The sequence below is a fragment of the Lampetra planeri genome, chromosome 6, assembly GCF_965212315.1.
Source record: "Lampetra planeri chromosome 6, kcLamPlan1.2.h2, whole genome shotgun sequence".
Taxonomy (NCBI): Eukaryota; Metazoa; Chordata; class Hyperoartia; order Petromyzontiformes; family Petromyzontidae; genus Lampetra; species Lampetra planeri.
The window spans coordinates 82,050-100,028 of NC_136112.1; the positions used below are offsets into that span (position 1 = coordinate 82,050).

The 17,979-nt window shown below is 53.9% G+C and overlaps 3 protein-coding genes across 5 annotated transcripts in view; 1 reads left to right on the top strand and 2 right to left on the bottom strand.

Annotated features, from left to right (window-relative positions):
* The window catches only part of LOC144719295 (membrane-associated phosphatidylinositol transfer protein 2-like), a 48,970-nt gene extending 38,637 nt beyond the window's left edge, over positions 1-10,333 (bottom strand). For 2 of the 3 annotated variants that reach the window (XM_078595113.1, XM_078595112.1), the window contains exons 1-2: positions 10,070-10,331; positions 883-1,094 (exon numbers count right to left, since the gene is read on the bottom strand). In XM_078595113.1, the coding sequence (XP_078451239.1) occupies positions 883-960 (78 nt within the window). In that variant the 5' untranslated portion in view covers positions 961-1,094; positions 10,070-10,331. Of the gene's footprint in view, positions 1-882; positions 1,095-10,069 lie in introns of all 3 variants that reach the window. The other variant, XM_078595114.1, reaches the window with a different exon arrangement.
* A 90-nt stretch (positions 10,334-10,423) lies between these two features.
* Positions 10,424-13,645, top strand: MTRFR (mitochondrial translation release factor in rescue). Its single transcript, XM_078595115.1, has 2 exons — positions 10,424-11,133; positions 12,129-13,645. The coding sequence occupies exons 1-2, from the start codon at positions 10,837-10,839 to the stop codon at positions 12,342-12,344; spliced, it is 513 nt and encodes a 170-aa protein (XP_078451241.1). The 5' UTR covers positions 10,424-10,836; the 3' UTR covers positions 12,345-13,645.
* CDK2AP1 (cyclin dependent kinase 2 associated protein 1) lies at positions 13,632-17,314 on the bottom strand. Its single transcript, XM_078595117.1, is given in 5 exon segments — positions 13,632-13,989; positions 14,521-14,650; positions 15,660-15,755; positions 15,757-15,812; positions 16,654-17,314. Coding segments are annotated over 5 exon segments (405 nt in total). The 5' UTR covers positions 16,709-17,314; the 3' UTR covers positions 13,632-13,921.
* Positions 17,315-17,979: the final 665 nt, after the last annotated feature.

Sequence of the window (17,979 nt, forward strand, 5' to 3'; positions counted from 1 at the left end):
ATATTACCATATTTGACAACAGCTTTCACCGTATCCATTATAACCAAAGTACAAACACAATAAGGTCAAATGCAAACACAGGACCCAGAAGCTGAAACTACCGGGGAAAGCGCCCGCTCAGTGCGGTGCAGCAGAACCGCACTTTGTGTATCTGCCAATGCTGGTGTTTACACTACACCAGGTTCTCATATTTGGCTGAGTCGACCTAGAGGAGGCCCATTACCGGTTCAGTTATTCATCATTGATCTTGGCTGTGAGCACCATTTCAACGTGGGTCACGGTATTTGTAGGCCAGCAAGCTAACCACTGCACTACTGCTCCCCAGAGGTCACAATCAAGTACCCGATACCTGTACCTTACCCGAAACCCGGCTACCCATACCCGATACCCATACCTACCCGATACCCTACCCGATACCCGTACCCTACCCGATACCCGGCTACCCGTACCCTACCCGATACCCGGCTACCCGTACCCTACCCGATACCCGGCTACCCGTACCCGATACCCGTACCCTACCCGTACCCGATACCCGTACCCTACCCGATACCCGGCTACCCGTACCCTACCCGATACCCGGCTACCCGTACCCTACTTGATACCCGTACCCTACCCGATACCCATACCCTACCCGATACCCGTACCCTACCCGATACCCGGCTACCCGTACCCGGCCGGGTACGGGTAGCCGGGTACCCGTTTGCGACCCTGGTGCAGCCGGGTACGGGTACGGGTACGGGTAAGGAATCAAAACCCGTTTGCGACCTCTGCCGCTCCCCTACCCGGGAATACAACCGATAAGCACATACACATACATGAAAAACACATAACACACGCGTGCGCACGACACGCACGCACATACATGACACACTCACGCCCCACCTGAATCATGTAGAGCTGAGCAATGCGGTACTCCTCCACACTCATGGGCAGCGGGATGCGGTACTCCTTGATGAGCATCTTCTCTGGCGAGCAGACGAGCGAGAATGCGCGCGAACGCACGCACGCACTCTCAGGCACTGCCTGGACCAAACCGCGATTAGGACGACGTCTGCTCGAGGCTCAGTGTCCGCCGGCAAGGACAGTCTTCACCCCTACACACAGAAACACAGGCAGCGCACATGCGCGCGCATACACGCACAGCACATACACCACTTTAGCATGGGCATGCGGTCAGCCGGCCATTGCAGCGCAGCAGATGACAGACCACTCAGCTTTAACCATTGGGATCTATGGATGGAATGAAGCTTACAAATTGAAATTATTACGAGTAACAATTTGTGGGGAAGAACAATAGTGGTTGTCCGATGGAGAGACTCGCCCCCACCATAGGAATGTGGAGTTTTCACAAGTGGCTCAGTGCCGTAAAGAGGAGTTGAGCACTTAGCTTCAATGCTCATTTGAGCAGGAAGTCACTTTGACGAGATGGCAAAAATAAGCGCAACACCACCATACACACAAACAAGCAAAAAATGCCGGTATGCTGTCTTAAAAAAGACATTCATACAAACCACCCGTACCTATCTAAGAAGCTGTCGTGGTGTCACAGTTCGCACACTGGGCTTGCAGTCCAGGTTCACCGGTTCTGGCAGGGCAGTTGAACCGATGCGGCAAGTTTCTCAAATCCCCCCACCGCCTCTGTCCACCCTGCAGTATTACTGGGTATGCCATACTTAGTTGATCAGCAGACCGCGTGTGGTGGGATGTATGTATATTGAACTTCTTTCGCACCGTATGGAGCCAACCGTGCTAATCGGAGGTGTGGGGGAAGGACATCAAACTAAACAAGAAAAGCTATTCTAAAGAAATTAGTTTTTAATTTAGATTTAAAAGTGCATAGCTGCAGTGGGTTCCTAATATCGAAAGGAACAGCGTTCCAGATGGCCACAGAAGCGAATCTGAAAGGGAACAAAGCAGTGACCATCTTTGTTAGATGGTTAGCCAAAAGCCGCTGCGAGGATGACCGGATGAGATCAGCAAGGTGAAAAAGTGTGGGTATGCCCACTTATTCTAACCCTGTCTGGTCAATGTGGAAAAGTAGATCAAACAATATCTAGAGATCGCTTTACATGCAATAAGCAACTTTCATTTTATCTCAAGCGTTTTAAAGGGCACCCCTAGTGATAGTTGCACCTGTGGCCACAAGGTGACTCAGTGCCTGGCCTGGACTCAGACATCAGCCTGCCAGTAGGGGGGCAATGATTGCTGTGTGCAATGCAGTTTGAGTTATTTTAATCTGCAATTGCAGATTACCTTTACCATCAGACATCTAAAGCCGAGCAGAGTCAGCCTAATGTTGGTGTCTGTCCTGCGCCCCCTTGCTGTCGACACCACGACTAATGCTGCGGTGTAGTACACGGTGTGCATCTCCGCAAGTGCCATGTTCCAGGTGGACGGCAGACAGAACTGGTCTCGTAAACATGTTAATGACAATCTTTGTTTAAAATATTCACACGAATTCATATTTCTTCAACCCCACACAAGAATGCAAAGGAACCGGTCTGTGCACTGTGCGGCTGAGCACCCACCGTGCATCCAATACACGACACACACACCACATATACTGTATAACAACAAACACAAACACGCCGTGTGTAACCAACACTAAACACATACCACAGATACAATGCACTCAATACATACAATACACACCAACATTATATATCTATATGCACACACACTCATTCGAGTTGTTTTTCCTCTTGCTTCATTAGTGTAGGGGACTTTATTTCAAATGTTTTTATTTTATTATTTCGGTGCCCAAGGCCACTCTTGCGAATGAGACTTCCATATCCTCTTCTTCTGAGTTCTCACCGTCTGGTGATACAAACTGGATTTGACAAGCTCCTCACACCACATCAAACCCCACACGCACATCCACCATCACTCCCACACTGAAAGCATCCTATTGGACCCGAACATCCCTGCTGATTAATGTCCCATCTCACGCCTCATTTACTGTGAGAAGACCTGGAAAGGGTCATCTTCTCCCAGCTCTCCAAACCTCTCTACCTTCATGGTCTCCACCACCCAGAACAATCTGCCACCAAGGCCGTCCTCCCGATACCGCTCTCCTGCCTGTGGTGGGAGGCTGCTCTGCTGAGAACATGGATCCCCCTCCTCACTGGGTTCGCACCCACACGCGTCTGCTGCTGCTGATGGCACCACGGACCGCCCCTTCCTCGGCAGGCGTCCCTACATGACGAAGTGGATTCCACACATCCCCCGTGTAGCCTTTACCAGACTGCTGGGGCAAGCCCTGTTAGTAAGCACCTATGAAGGCTGGCACGGCTAACAAGGGGGTGATTTAGCCAACACCACACCAAGCCGCCTTTCTCTCCCAAGTGCTGATGTTTACACACCGCACCAGGTACTGACTCGACCTAGGGGAGGCCCAAGACCAGTTCATATATTCGCCACTGTTATTAATCTTGAGGGGGAATTAAACTCAGGTCGCCGGGATCGTAGTGCAATGCGTTAACTACTCCACTGCTGCTCCCCACTTACACACAAAACACGCCCCTTCACACACACCATACATACCTGTACACAACACAATTTCACACATACCCACACAAAAGCAAAGATCCCACATATAGCCTTAATAGACTGTTGGGGCAAGTGCTGTTAGCCAGCTCCGAAACATAGCACACATACACACCATCACATACACACCATCACACACCCACATCACATGAGACGCACCCACCATACGTCACACAGCACATACAGCATGTTGTTGAATATCTGCCACGCAAACCACCAGAATACATTACCGTAGTAAGGCCGCCTGGCATGAACTCAAACCGAAACACCGTCCCAACGGAACGCAGTGCGAGCCACGTTGACCCCAAGCCAACCCCCCCACGCCGTCACACAGCGACCTGCTGCTCGTCCTCGCCGCCAGCCGCTGTCACGAGCCTCTCGCACGTCCAATTCCACACGCTCCAGAATCGTGTCATTTTCTCCCGAGCCGCACACACCGGCTCGTGATGAAAATAATAAAATAACGTCCCATTTATAACGTACACAGAATTGGTGCCACATCAAGCCACTAACGCAAGCGAGGGGCGTGGATTGTCGTCATTCTAGCAGCATGTCAGCGTTTACTCTGCAGCACAGCAAAGAATGCTGGGCAGCTTCTTGCACCAGTGATCTGGGAGCATTTTTTTGGCTAAATATGGCCTAAGGCGAGGAGCACCGAACGCCGTGTCGGCATGGCAGTGGTGGGAGGAAGGGATGGTGTCGGCTCCACTCCCATTTTGTGCTGCCACCGGTGAACTCGACCCGCATGTCTATCGAGGTCTCCCTGGTTGAGAGGAGGATGTGTGCGTGTGTGCGTGCGTGCGTGGACGTGTAAGATTAGGTGGAAGCAGGAAGACACATCTGTCTAAACATGGGCGTGTATTCATGTCTGGGCAGTGGCTGTGTGCAAGTTAACTTACGTAAGCGGACTCGAACACGTGCACGCCACACGCACGCTTTCGCACGCGTCCGCACGCGTTCGTGCGTTCGTGCACTCACGCCGACCGCGACTCCCCGTGAGTGCACAGAGCAACTAGGAGATGACCAAGCCCCGGGTTAGCCCAGGAGGAATCTCAGAAGCTCGTCGTGAGTGCAGCGTCTGTCCTTCTTAAACACCGCTTGAATTATACATGCAGTAATATGCATTACAAGACATTGGCTAAGTCTACATGAATAATGTATCCGGTTCACCTTGCCCATAGGCTCCAGGTGCATTATTTAAATGGAACCGGGGCCTGTGACACGTGCCCGTCACGGGAGGACGCGGCACTCGAACGCATCACCCCGAGCCCAGAAGCGCCACTGCGCTCCTCCTGTTGACGACGGTGCAACGGGTGACGGAGGAGCCAGCGTCGGGCGTCATTTCAGAACGTACCCTCACGCCTCCGAGACGATCCTCCAAAACACGTGGAATAAAAATAGCACCAGCAATTCTGGTGTCCAGGCCCCGTGCTCTCCGATAACGACGCCATCCGTCGCCCTCGTCTCCCGATGCCACGGCTCCCCCTCCTCGGGTCCACATCTCGCCACAAATCCTCCGTGAAAAATGCCACCAACGACGAGGCAGGCAGCCGGCCGCCTCAGCCGCCTTTCTCTGCTCACAAGGTCACCGCTGCGGCAGTGCACTCATTGTTAATGCGTTTCTAAAGCGGGAGATTATGAACCTTGATCATTTGAACTGTACTGCGTTCCTAGGAACCCTGTAGTGAACCAGGAAGGCAAAGGTCTGCAGGTCCCCATCGGCGCCGTGCAGAGCGGCCGCCTGGAGGCGGTGGTTACGCGCGGCCACGTCACACGAGCATCACCCGGTGGTCGCCATGGAAACCTCGGCTCAGAGGCAGCTGCGAGAAGCTGTTGCAGGAAAACACCCCCGAGCAGAACGCCCCCCCCCGCCCCCCACAGAGACAGCGGCCACACACACACAAACCCACGGGCACCACACACATCCACAATTGCATGCACGCGCCCCCCGTCTAGCGAAATCCCCAAGTGGTGGTCCTCCTGGTCCCCGTGGGTAGGTTGAATACCCACGGCCACCGATGGGGCCACTGCCCACTCACGCAAGCAACCACTAATCCACTGGCCACTGTAATCCTTAGCAGTTACCAAGGACAGTGCTCACACGCACATACGTGCATGTGCACACACTCACGTGACGCTAACCCCTTCTGAGGACAAATAATGTTCAAAGAGACGGCATCATATACAATCACGTGGATGAGAGTGCAGTCATCATTAACCTTGCTCTGACATGCCCTCCCATCACACCTGCACCCATCACAGCTGCCCACCCATCATGCAAAAGGTGGGGAAATGACAGGTGCCAGAGGCGAACGAATAAGCAAAGCCAAATTTGCACTGGATTTTCTTGAAGACAGCTCTGCAATTCCAGAGCTGGTTCCCCACAGCACCAGGAGGTAACACAAGCTGACGGTCGCTCCATCAGCGAGGACAAGCACGGTTCTCGACAAACATTTAAAGTGGCTGCACATGCAGCGCTGTGGCACCAGTCACTGCCATTCCCCACAGAAATGCACGAGGTTGCAGTTTGTGCAAATTTAGTAATGTTTATTGCAATGTATTTTTAACTTGGTTATAGAAACACTGGCAAGTTAGAATGTTATTGGTGAAAACGCAAGAACCATTCTGTGTTTTTTGGTGTACGCAGACCGCAGTGTTTACATCGTCAGCTTTTGAGCCCAGAAGATGCCATTCCCTTACTGACCCCTTGTCCATTAGCATAATTGCCTCTTGGGACCTAATAGAGCTTAATCGGGGCGCAGCGCCTGATCCCACGTGCACGTAGGCCCCAAATGCAGAAGGGCCTCCATGCAAGATGACGTAGCGAGTCTCCCTAGCATTCTGCAGATGCATGGGCCCTCTCGGGTCCCATGCTGTAGTTGAGACGACCAAAAGGGAGGTCATTAGAACCAGGGTTGAGCAAGTCACCGGCCGCTCTACGAGCTCGTTTTACAGTCGCAGCGAGGTTAAACATTAAATTGGTCAGAGTAGCGTGCTGGACCATTTCCAGGACACAGTAGCAATCATCCGGCGTGGTAAGTGGGCGCCACAGCTGTCGCTCTGGCACAGGGTCAAACACGCGGGGGCCGCACGTGGGTTTACACGAACAGCGGTAGTTACTGCAGTGCATTAACACTGTCATCGTGCCTAAAATGTTAGCCCATGTATGAGGCTCAGAGCGATTGGGCACGACCACCATGATGATCACAACAACCGTAAAAACCCCACACTCCTCCTCCTCCCGGGACACATTTCAGGAACTCGGCCAATGCATGTATGTATATATGTTCAACTTTTTTAGCACCGTACGTAGCCAGTGTTATGTGACACGGAAACAAGATCGCTACGCATTCTCCAGGACACATCTGTCGTGAGCTGCGTCTGGCTATAAATAACGGCAGAATTTTGATTTATGTTAGTTTCTACCACAACAACCCAATCCAAATGTTCACTATAGCTGGTCCAAAATACCACAGCCCAGGTTATTTTCTCCCATCTCCATGGTCTCACTATACCAGCTTCCATTCACGACGGTGTGGACGACAATATCTTTGAGCTCACATTCAAATTCATCCACGGCCTTGACCCCCCTCCTCACTACCCCTGCAGCCTCCTCCACTGCATGTCCTAGCAGCTCCCTCTGGTCCATCTGCTCCACGAATTCTGGCCACCTTGTTTCCAGGATCCACTGCTTTGCCATTTGTGGAGGCTGTTTTAGCTGTAAGTCTCTGCGAGTGTATTTGCCTTAATGTGGGTATTTGCGTCTCTCGTGAATATACTTGCCTCTGGGTTGGTGGGTTGCTCCTTTAACCACGACACTCCCCCCATCCTCTGGAACTCCCTTCCCAGGCAACTCCGCCTGGTCCTCTCTCTTGATTTCAAGTCTCTCCTCAAAACGTCTTCGTTTAATCCTGCCTTTTGGACCCCATTAATTGCTTCCTTTTGGTGAGTGGATAAGTGAATAGGTGAACGTGTGGGTAAGTGGATGGGCATGTGGATGAGTGTGGGGTAGGTGTGTAGGTGAATGGGTGTGTGAGTGAGCGTGTGGGCTTCGCTAGGTATGTTGAACTTCTTTCGCACGTCGCCTACCGTGCTCATCGGAGGTGCAGGACAACAAACCCAGCGACCCGAGTTCGATTCCCACTTATGGGCAACACCAGTGACAATTATCTGAACCGGTCCTCGGCCTCCCATAGGTCGACTCAGCCTCAAATGAGTACCTGGTGTGGTGTGTAAACAACATCACTTGGGAGACAAAGGCGGCCAGGCGTGGTGCTTGCCACCCACCCCCTCATGTGCCATGCCGGCCTTCATAGGTGCTCGCTAACAGCACTTGCCCCAGCAGTTTAAGGCTATAGGGGGACATTTGGCATTGGTGAGTGGGCAAATTGCTCTCAAAATCTCTGACTTAGTCGCCTGCTTACACGTGGAAGTCTCTGGTTGAAGAGGCGTCCACATAAGCGATTCAGTTACATGCCACGAAGTTGTGCAACTTACTGCTCAGGTGTCAACCTGCCAATTTACATCCCTGACAAGTCAAGTCCTGCACCCAGCTCACGCGTCCATGAGTCAGCTCAGGGCGGCTCAGCAACTATGGGCCGGCTACACCAAGCAGCAGGAGGAGCAGCAGCAAGAGGATGAGGAGCAGCAGGAGGAGGATGAGGGGATGCCTCTGCAACAGCACGGGGCCTTGCACCGTCCACTGCTGCTGGTTGCTCTCAGCGAGGGGGCGCGGGTCCCCAACTCTCAATTTACAACAACAAATCGGCACCTGATTTTGCTCCGGTTCCACAGCGATAACCCTGGACCTGGCGGCCTCCCACTTACAGCTCTAATCTGATTACGCGGCCATAAACTTCACTTTAACAGCCTAACAGCCTCGCGTCCCATCACTCACACCGCGCTCGACCACTCTCACACACATTCACCTCGCTCCCACGCATCCCCATGCACCCACCCCTCACACAACGCGATTCACTCTCCACGCCAGTCCCGCACAGAATTCACACCTCAACGCCAATTCCCAGGAACGCCTCCTGACCCCCCCCCCCCCCCAGGTCGCCCCCTGTATGTCAGATGCCACAGGTCCCCCTTGTTTCCTAGGTCCCCCCGACTTCCAGGAGGTCCCAGGTCCAACCCTGACCTCCCAGGTCCAATCCTGACTTTCCAGGTCCCCACTGGCTTCACAGTCCCCCCCCCCCCAGGCTGACTCCAGCAGACAGCGACAGGACACGGCGGGGGGGGGGCTCTCTATGGCCCCACGGCTCCGCCACGCGTGGACGAGACGATGGGAGAGACGCTGGGGACAGGGGCCGCGCCTGTCTTTCCTGTGAAGGAATGATGACCCCCCCTGTGAGATGATGACCCCCCCTGTGAGATGATGACCCCCCCTGTGAGATGATGACCCCCCCGTGAGATGATGATGACCCCTGTGAGATGATGACCCCCCCCTGTGAGATGATGACCCCCCCTGTGAGATGATGATGACCCCCCCCCTTGTGAGATGATGACCCCCCCTTTGAGATGATGACCCCCCCTGTGAGATGACCCCCCCTGTGAGATGATGACCCCCCCTGTGAGATGATGACCCCCCCTGTGAGATGATGACCCCCCCTGTGAGATGACCCCCCCTGAGATGATGATGACCCCCCCTGTGAGATGATGACCCCCCCTGTGAGATGATGACCCCCCCTGTGAGATGATGACCCCCCCTGTGAGATGATGACCCCCCCTGTGAGATGATGACCCCCCCTGTGAGATGACCCCCCCTGTGAGATGATGACCCCCCCTGTGAGATGATGACCCCCCCTGTGAGATGATGACCCCCCGTGAGATGATGACCCCCCCTGTGAGATGATGATGACCCCTGTGAGATGATGACTCCCCCTGTGAGATGATGACCCCCCCTGTGAGATAATGACCCCCCCTGTGAGATGATGACCCCCCCTGAGATGATGATGACCCCCCCCTGTGAGATGATGACCCCCCCTGTGAGATGATGACCCCCCCTGTGAGATGATGATGACCCCCCCTGTGAGATGATGACCCCCCCTGAGATGATGATGACCCCCCCTTGTGAGATGATGACCCCCCCCTGTGAGATGATGACCCCCCCCTGTGAGATGATGACCCCCCTTGTGAGGGGATGACCCCCCCTGTGAGATGATGATGACCCCTGTGAGGGGATGACCCCCCCTGTGAGATGATGACCCCCCCTGTGAGGGGATGATGACCCCCCCTGTGAGGGGATGATGACCCCCCTGTGAGGGGATGATGACCCCCCTGAGGGGATCAATCCGTGCATGTGGCGATCAGCGGCCCTGACCCACGTAGGAACGGCATCCCTGCTCTCCGGACTCTCCTCTTCCATCTCCGCTCCTCCCCCACCTCCTCCTCCACTCTACCAACACCAAAACCCCTTTCCTGTCTCCCAATGGCTGCTGCCCCTACAGCCCGCGCCCCCCGCTACCCGCTACTCCACCACCGCCGCCGAGCCCCGTTATGATGGTGGCCGTCCACGTACCGAGATCCCGGGGCCGCGCCTGACCGCCTGGAGCGACCCGCGCCTCCCGGGCCCCCAACCCGCGGGGCCCGAGCGCGGAGCGGCCCCGGCCGCCATTTCAAGCCGCAGGCTCAGGGATGGCTGCCGCTGATGATGCTGCTGCTGATGCTGATGCCGCTGCTGATGATGCTGCTGATGCAGATCCCGCTGCTGTTTGTCGGGGCGGCCCCGCTCGGCGGCTCCAGCCCCGACTCATTCAGGCGGGGACTGAAAGCGACGGGGATAGAAAACTCCCTCTAGTGGTGCAAGTGTGTGCACTCACCCAGCGTGCAGAACACACCCCCCCCACTCACTCCCCCACCACACACAACACTCACCCCCACCCGCAACACTCACCACGCAGTACACTCACCATACGGTACTCACCACACAGTACACTCACCATACAGTACACTCACCACACAGTACACTCATCACGCAGTACACTCACCACACGGTACACTCACCATACAGTACACTCACCATACAGTACACTCACCATACAGTACACTCACCACGCAGTACACATGTTTGTGTGACGTCACGTCCGTCCCGGCGGTTGTTTCCGGCAGGATTCTTAGGTTCCCCGAACGGGTTTCCCCAACCTGTGGTCCGCAGTCTCCAAGTCTCCCTCCCGCGTCTCGCGGCGTCTAACCAGCGCCCTTCTCTCCCCGGTGGTGTCCCAGTCCCAGCGGTGTATCTGTCGCAGGCTGATCTAGCCACGTTATCGGTGACCGGAGGTGGCCTCCATGCCTCCCCGCATTCTTTGGTGGGGCCCTTTGGCCTCCTGCCGCGCCGTCTCCTCGTTCTTCAGCTTCTGTTCCGTCGCGGCCCGGGGCTCGCGGGGGGCCCCCGTGTGGGCCCCCCTCGGCCCCCGAGGGCCGGGGGCCCCCCGAGGGAAGGCGTCAGGGCCGAGGTTGGAGGAGCTGCACGAGGAGGAGCTGAGGGAGCAGTTCGTGCGCGGGAGCGGCCCCGGGGGCCAGGCCACCAACAAGACAAGCAACTGCGTGGTGCTCAAGCACCTGCCCTCGGGCATCGTGGTCAAGGCACGCACGGCCACCCCCCCACCTCTACTCTGACAGGGGCTCTCTCGCCTGTGACATCGGTGCATGGTAGTTGGCACCGGTGTGTCCGTGTGTGTGGTGCATGGTAGCGTGTTGTGTATCGGTAGATGTTCGTGTCTATTGGTCACCACACACAAACGCGCTTGTGTGAGGAGCGGTAGTGTAGCGGTTCGCGCTACGTACCCGGCAACCCGAGTTGGATTCCTGTTCACGGCCAATACCAGCGACGATGATATGAACTTGTCCTGAGCCTCAAATGAAAACCGCGTGCAGCATGTCAACAGTCCATTACAGCTATACGGGGGGATCTGTGGCAGTGTTTCGTGCACAGTTGCATTAACTCTAAGCCTGCAGCACGAGTTGGTGTGACCGGCATTGACCTCTACTGGACATGCTAATTGCAGGACACGCCGCACCATCAGCCCCACGAGCAGCATTGGGGGAGGACGCAGGCAACCCACTCACCTGGCCAGGGAAATTATCGGCTCTCCTGTCCACTTCCTGGCCACCGAAACTTAACCGCAGGCCACACTGTCAATCCAACCTAAAAACTTAGTCCAGGTATCTCCTATACCCACTCTTGACTCAGACCATGATCCCTTCCTCTGGGGTCAATAAAATGACTGCCATTTGTATATAGAACTTCATTTCGCACCATACGCAGCCAACAAACTTTGTGGGAAGCTAACAGTGGTTGTCCTGAATATTCTCACCCAGCCATAGGAACGTGGAATGTCCATCACTGGCTCAGGGCTGTAAACAGGAGAGAAGCACTGCCGTAATGCTCATTTAATTAACAACTAAATTTGACTCTTGAAACTGCTGATGGGTGTCGCTCGTGACGTTTGCTCAGGTTTTTATGTCGTCAGTAGCCTGCTGTAGGTGGCACGATAGCTCGTAAGAGCAGACGTACGAGCCTCGGCGAGAGGAGGAATATTGGATGTGGTGTGAAACGATGGCTTGCGTGCACCCCACAGTGCCACCAGACACGCTCGCTGGAGACCAATCGCAAGCTGGCACGCGGGATTCTGCGCGCGAAGCTGGACGAGCACACCCATGGGGACGCGAGCGCCGTACGGCTGCAGCGGCTGGAAGGCCAGCGGCAGCGCGCCGCTGCCAAGGCGATCAGCCGTCGCTCGCTCGAGCGCAAGCGGGCATTCCAGTCGCTCGACCCAACCAGCACGAGCCCCTGACGGCACCTGCGCTGCCGGGATGTCACTGTGGGCAATGAGGCCACAACGTCCAAAGAACTTGATTGAGAAGTATATTTTAAGGCAATGTGATCTCCAATATCCCAAATCTCAGAAAAGCATAGGAACGGCTAAATCACTTACAATTCAGTCTCTAAAGGTTGCACTTGATTTGCCGTATGTGAGAAGAAGAGTGAATAGTTCACTGGTCAACGCAGAGAGTGGGGCAGCCTATGAGAGCAACATCTCTGAAGAAGCACCGCCGTGTAGCCATGAACTGCGCTGGATAGGAACCGCCACAGTAGTCTGTCCTCGGTGAGACGCGAGACAAAATGTGTTGCGACCCCGTGACATTGGAAACAATCGGCCACGTGCGCTTGCGTCGCAGTCCAAATTTGAGAATGACCGGCAAATTCCAGTTGAGAAACAGCAACAGCCGTCCCCGACTGCGTCGCAAGCTTGCGAGAGGTGGCGGCGACGTGGAGAGGGAGGCCTTCATGCAGCAGTGGATTGCTCGTGGCTGATGATGAAGGCATAAAACTTAAAAGTTGGAGCAATTTATTTGTATGGTTAAGGGCATTATTTGATAACGCATTTGAATATTTACGTAATTCACTTTTACCGCATAAGGATATTGGAACTGCTAAAGTGATGCCAACAAGGGAGATATCTGGTCTGAGCCCTCGGACTTAGGCTGTTGCCTTGCTTTGGAGTTATTGCATAACCATGTTGGATATTTACCCAGGAAAATATCACCAAGTCAAAAGACCTTTGCAGGAGGGTCCCTGTATCAGGATTTGATCCCAATGTATTGCATGTGTTAGAAAACTGGAGCCAAAATTGAAAACCCATACGGGGAGGGGTAACGCAGAATAGTGCAACTTCGTGGCCAACCTTATGGCCCCAAGCCCCCTTCTGGCCAGACCTGCGTATCCTCTAAAATATGACAAAATCATGCACATTTAATGCAGTGTGATCGTAAGCAAAAGCATAAAAAACAATTACTCATCAGTATTTGCAGTTGATAGAATATGTACACGTATTACACATGTACTTCATTTCCTTTAAAATTTTCTTAGGTGTTCATGATCGTACATGATATCTCCAAATGTGTCAAAATGGAGCGAAGAAAACAGTCCCATGACGAGTGTATACACAACAATGTCTGTGTAATGTTCTTCGTAATTGTTTATGACCACAATGTTTGCAACTTGTTTGTGATTCAAGCAATCCAAAACATGCAGAAAAATAACGACTCTTCACACCTTGATGCAACAGTGAAATAAAAGGAACGTTTGAAAGTATTACTTTATTTTGCAAAAGGTGTTGTATAAAAATGAGACAGACCGGGCTTAAATTACACAACCCTAATTAACACAACATCCACGGTGGTCGGCAGTCGCCTCTCAAGGCTGCAGGAGCTCCGAGCTGGTACCACGTGCCATCTGCGAGTGCACTTCCCGCTAAGACGGTAGGGCACCCGAGACCATAAAAAGATTGGCGCTTGTGGCAAGACGTCGTTGAGACGGTGAAAACCGGTACCCAAGTGTGTGCCGAACCTTGCCTCGATGGGCGCTGTTTTAGGAACGCGCGGATCGTTCCGTCTCGGCCAGACACTCGCGCACAAGCGCGCGCGCGTGCATGATGCCTGGAAAGAAACACAACAAGATCCCTATTTGCGAGTCCATGGGTTTTTGAGTCTTTGCAAGTCTAATTGTGACGACGGTGGAGTGAAATCCATCGCTCGGATTGCTGATCATGGCCAATCACACACTTGCAGTTGGCTACGAACGGAACCATCTGGCGTCCCCAGATACGAACGAGTGTCTTCTCCAAACTTGCATCGCACAGCTCCAAACTATATTGCTTTCAATGATACACGAACGCAATCCACCCAAGTGGCTCAGCGGTATTGCGAGCGGCTCGCAACTGGAAGGTTCTGAGATCAAAACCTGGTTGGGAAGGGACTGACTTAACCCATCATCAACTCCCTCTGAGGTCAATAAAAAAATGGCATTTTGTGGCAAAGAACTGTTTTGTGCTGTCAGGTTTTCCTCCAGTGTCTCAAGAGACGAGCAAAAATGCCTTCTCACTTCAGCAGGTACTCGCTGTGACTTTACATTTGTGAAGATGCGCGATTGGTGAGTGGCGCTGGCCATGCGAGTCGCACTGTGCTCACCGCGCTTGAGCCGCTCCGTGGCGCTCTTGCTCCCCGCGTACGTGGGGCGGATGTCGCGGCCCAGCTCCTCGATGACGGCCAGCAGCTCGGCGTATTTGCTCTGTGGCGGCTGCTGTGGGCCCCCTCCAGCCTCAACACACGCGGTCAACACGCGCGTGTGAGCAGCACACCAACCATTCCACATCCCCCAACCCCGCGTGGCGACCGGAGCTCTTTGGCCGATGCACACCACCACCAGCTCAATAACTGTGGCCATGTTTTGTCTTTCAGACAACCGACTCCATTGTGTGTTGAAAAATCGGATTTGCCTGCAAACATGTTTTTGTTGCAATCGGTTCTCAACTGATCGATTTACTCATTGGACTCGCTGGCCGCTGCCAACCTGCACCTCCGATTAGCATGGTTGGCTACGTACAGTGTGAAAGAAGTTTAACAAACATACAACCTCCATCAATAATTACTGTGTTAGGGCCCATCCGTGCATTAGCAGCCTACAAGTCTATTGGACGTGACCGTCTCCCTCCTTGCCAACCAGCCACTGACGTCCACGAGAGCACATCCCTCGCATGTGCGTGGGATCCAGACACGGAGGGGGGGGGGGGGTGTGACGTCACTATGACGTACGCGCACCTGGCAGGCAGACAGGAATCTAGGGCGGAAGTTATCCAGCAAAACTTGTTTCTCTTATCGTATAAAACTGCTCTAAAAGCGCAGTCATTGTATTTATTTAAAGGGCATGAGAATGCCGAACTTGCGTGTTACCGACCGATCTAAATAGCTGTGAAATGGGCAATATAAATTATTTGGTTCTTTCGGTTAAGTCACGTCTAAAGATAAAATAATTAAATTATTTAATTTAATTTATTATTTTATCTTTAGACGTGACTTAACCGAAAGAACCAAATAATAATTCCTGCAGTCACGAAAGTTCTAAAATTAAGATTGGGCAATATAAAATTCGGTGTCTTGTGAAAAAAAACGCTCACATTGACTTGCCGGAGAGCAGATCCATTCGTGACCCGCGACTATGAATCGGTTTGGCAGCCTTGTGACGCATTCGGCCAGAGGTAATTACAGAGGTCAAACTCCGAATTGTGATGAGGAATGACCCGTCAGGGTCCGCGTCACCAGGGACTCACCACGGAGAGGTACCCCAGAGAGGGGGGGCCGTAGTCGCTGAAGAGGGGGCGAGGGAGCGGCTGCGCCGCGGGGCCTGGGGACGGGACACCGCCCCCCCCCCCCTGCAGGGAGACCACGAGAACCAGGACCAACCGCACTCACCAACCACGTCTCTAAATGTGGAGGGAAAAACCGGAGGACCCGGAGAAAAGTCAACGCGGACCACGGGAAGAACACGCACACCCCAAATACACAACAGGCGTCAGGTTCGGGATCTCACCCACGCGTCCTGCATAACAGGCGAGGGAGTTCACATCCCGCCACTCAACATCCACCAGGCGTCCCACACTCACCAACCACCACCATCACACCAATCACCACCATCACACTCACCAACCACCACCACCACCACACTCACCAACCACCATCACCAATCACCACCACCACACTCACCAACCACCACCACCACCACACTCACCAACCACCACCACCACCACACTCACCAACCACCACCACCACCACCACATTCACCAACCACCACCACCACCACCACACTCACCAACCACCACCACCACACTCACCAACCACCACCACCACACTCACCAACCACCACCATCACCACACTCACCAACCACCACCACCACACTCACCAACCACCACCACCACATTCACCAACCACCACCATCACACTCACCAACCACCACCATCACACTCACCAACCACCACCACCACACTCACCAACCACCACCATCACACTCACCAACCACCACCACCACACTCACCAACCACCACCACCACTCACCAACCACCACACTCACCAACCACCACCATCACACTCACCAACCACCACCACCCACCACCACACTCACCAGCCACCACACTCACCAACCACCACCACCACACTCACCAACCACCATCATCACACTCACCAACCACCACCACCCACCACCACACTCACCAACCACCACCACACTCACCAACCACCATGATACTCACCAACTCTCCCACTCTCACCTTGACTGTTCACCGGGAGAGGCGCGGGGGACGATGAGTTGGGCTTGAACGACATCGCAGCGCAGAGCCGGGGCGAGGCGGACGATGATGAGGGCGTCAGATGATGAATAATGGGAGAGAATGAAATGTGGATGGGATAGTGAGACAATGGTAATGAAGCGCGAATCGTGGAAAAGCTGGGTTATATTGTTGCTGCTGATGTTGTTGTTGATGATGCTGTTGTTGATGCTACGGCTGTTGTTGATGATGCTGCTGATGTTGTTGTTGATGATGCTGCTGTTGTTGATGATGATGCTGCTGTTGTTGTTGCTACGGCTGTTGTTGATGATGCTGCTGATGTTGTTGATGCTACGGCTGTTGTTGATGATGCTGTTGATGCTGCTGCTGTTATTGTTGTTGATGCTACGGCTGTTGTTGATGTTGATGATGCTGCTACGGCTGTGGGTGTCGCTGGCCCCGCAAAACCCCCGGGTCTCGGCTTTGTCGCCGGTAGAAATGGCGGCGTGACCCCGGAAGTCGGCGCGGGGTCCGCGGGAGAGGAAACGAAGCTGGGCACGAGGAGGAGAGGAGAGGGAGCGGAGGACGACGCGAGGGGCAATGAGGAGAGGGACTGACATTTAATAAAAATAACAGAAGTGAAACTCCGAGGCACGCGTTCAGGGTTTATCTTCCGCTTCCGGGTGGCCCCACCCCCCCGGGTGGCCCCACCCCCCACGTGGCCCCACCACCCTGTGGGATTTAAACCTCGCACGGGGAGAGGCAGCGAGCTCCAGGGAGCGCTCTTTGAGGTGGTTTTGGTTTCCTCTTCCACGTTGGCCAGGACACGTATTGGAACAGGTCTCCCACTCTACCCCACCACACGCGGCCTGCCGATCAAACACTGCCAGGAAACCATTTGGACACCGCGGCAGACGGGGTGAAGTGTGGGGGGGGGGTTAAATAAAGAAGAGTTGGCTGACTGTGTTGTGATCTGTAGTTGTTAGATGATCAGTGACGATGAAACGAAACAAGCCTGGTATAGAGTTTCTCTGGGCCATTTGGGAAGAGGCGGCATGGAAACATGGAGCGTTTAAACCCTCGCGCATTTAACAGTGCCTGTTGGAGGCCCCCTTACACCAGCGTAGGCCTCGGCAAGGCAAGGTAAAAACAACGAGCCTACCTTTTACCCTTACCCCATACAAATTACCCGATTACATGGTAATTACTGCGGTACTACTACACATGAAAAAGGTTTAACACATTCCTGCGGAGGGAGCTGGTAGGAACGTTGGGTTGCTCGGTCAATGGCCAGGGTCAACGGCGGCGTGGTGTATTCCGCAAATATGG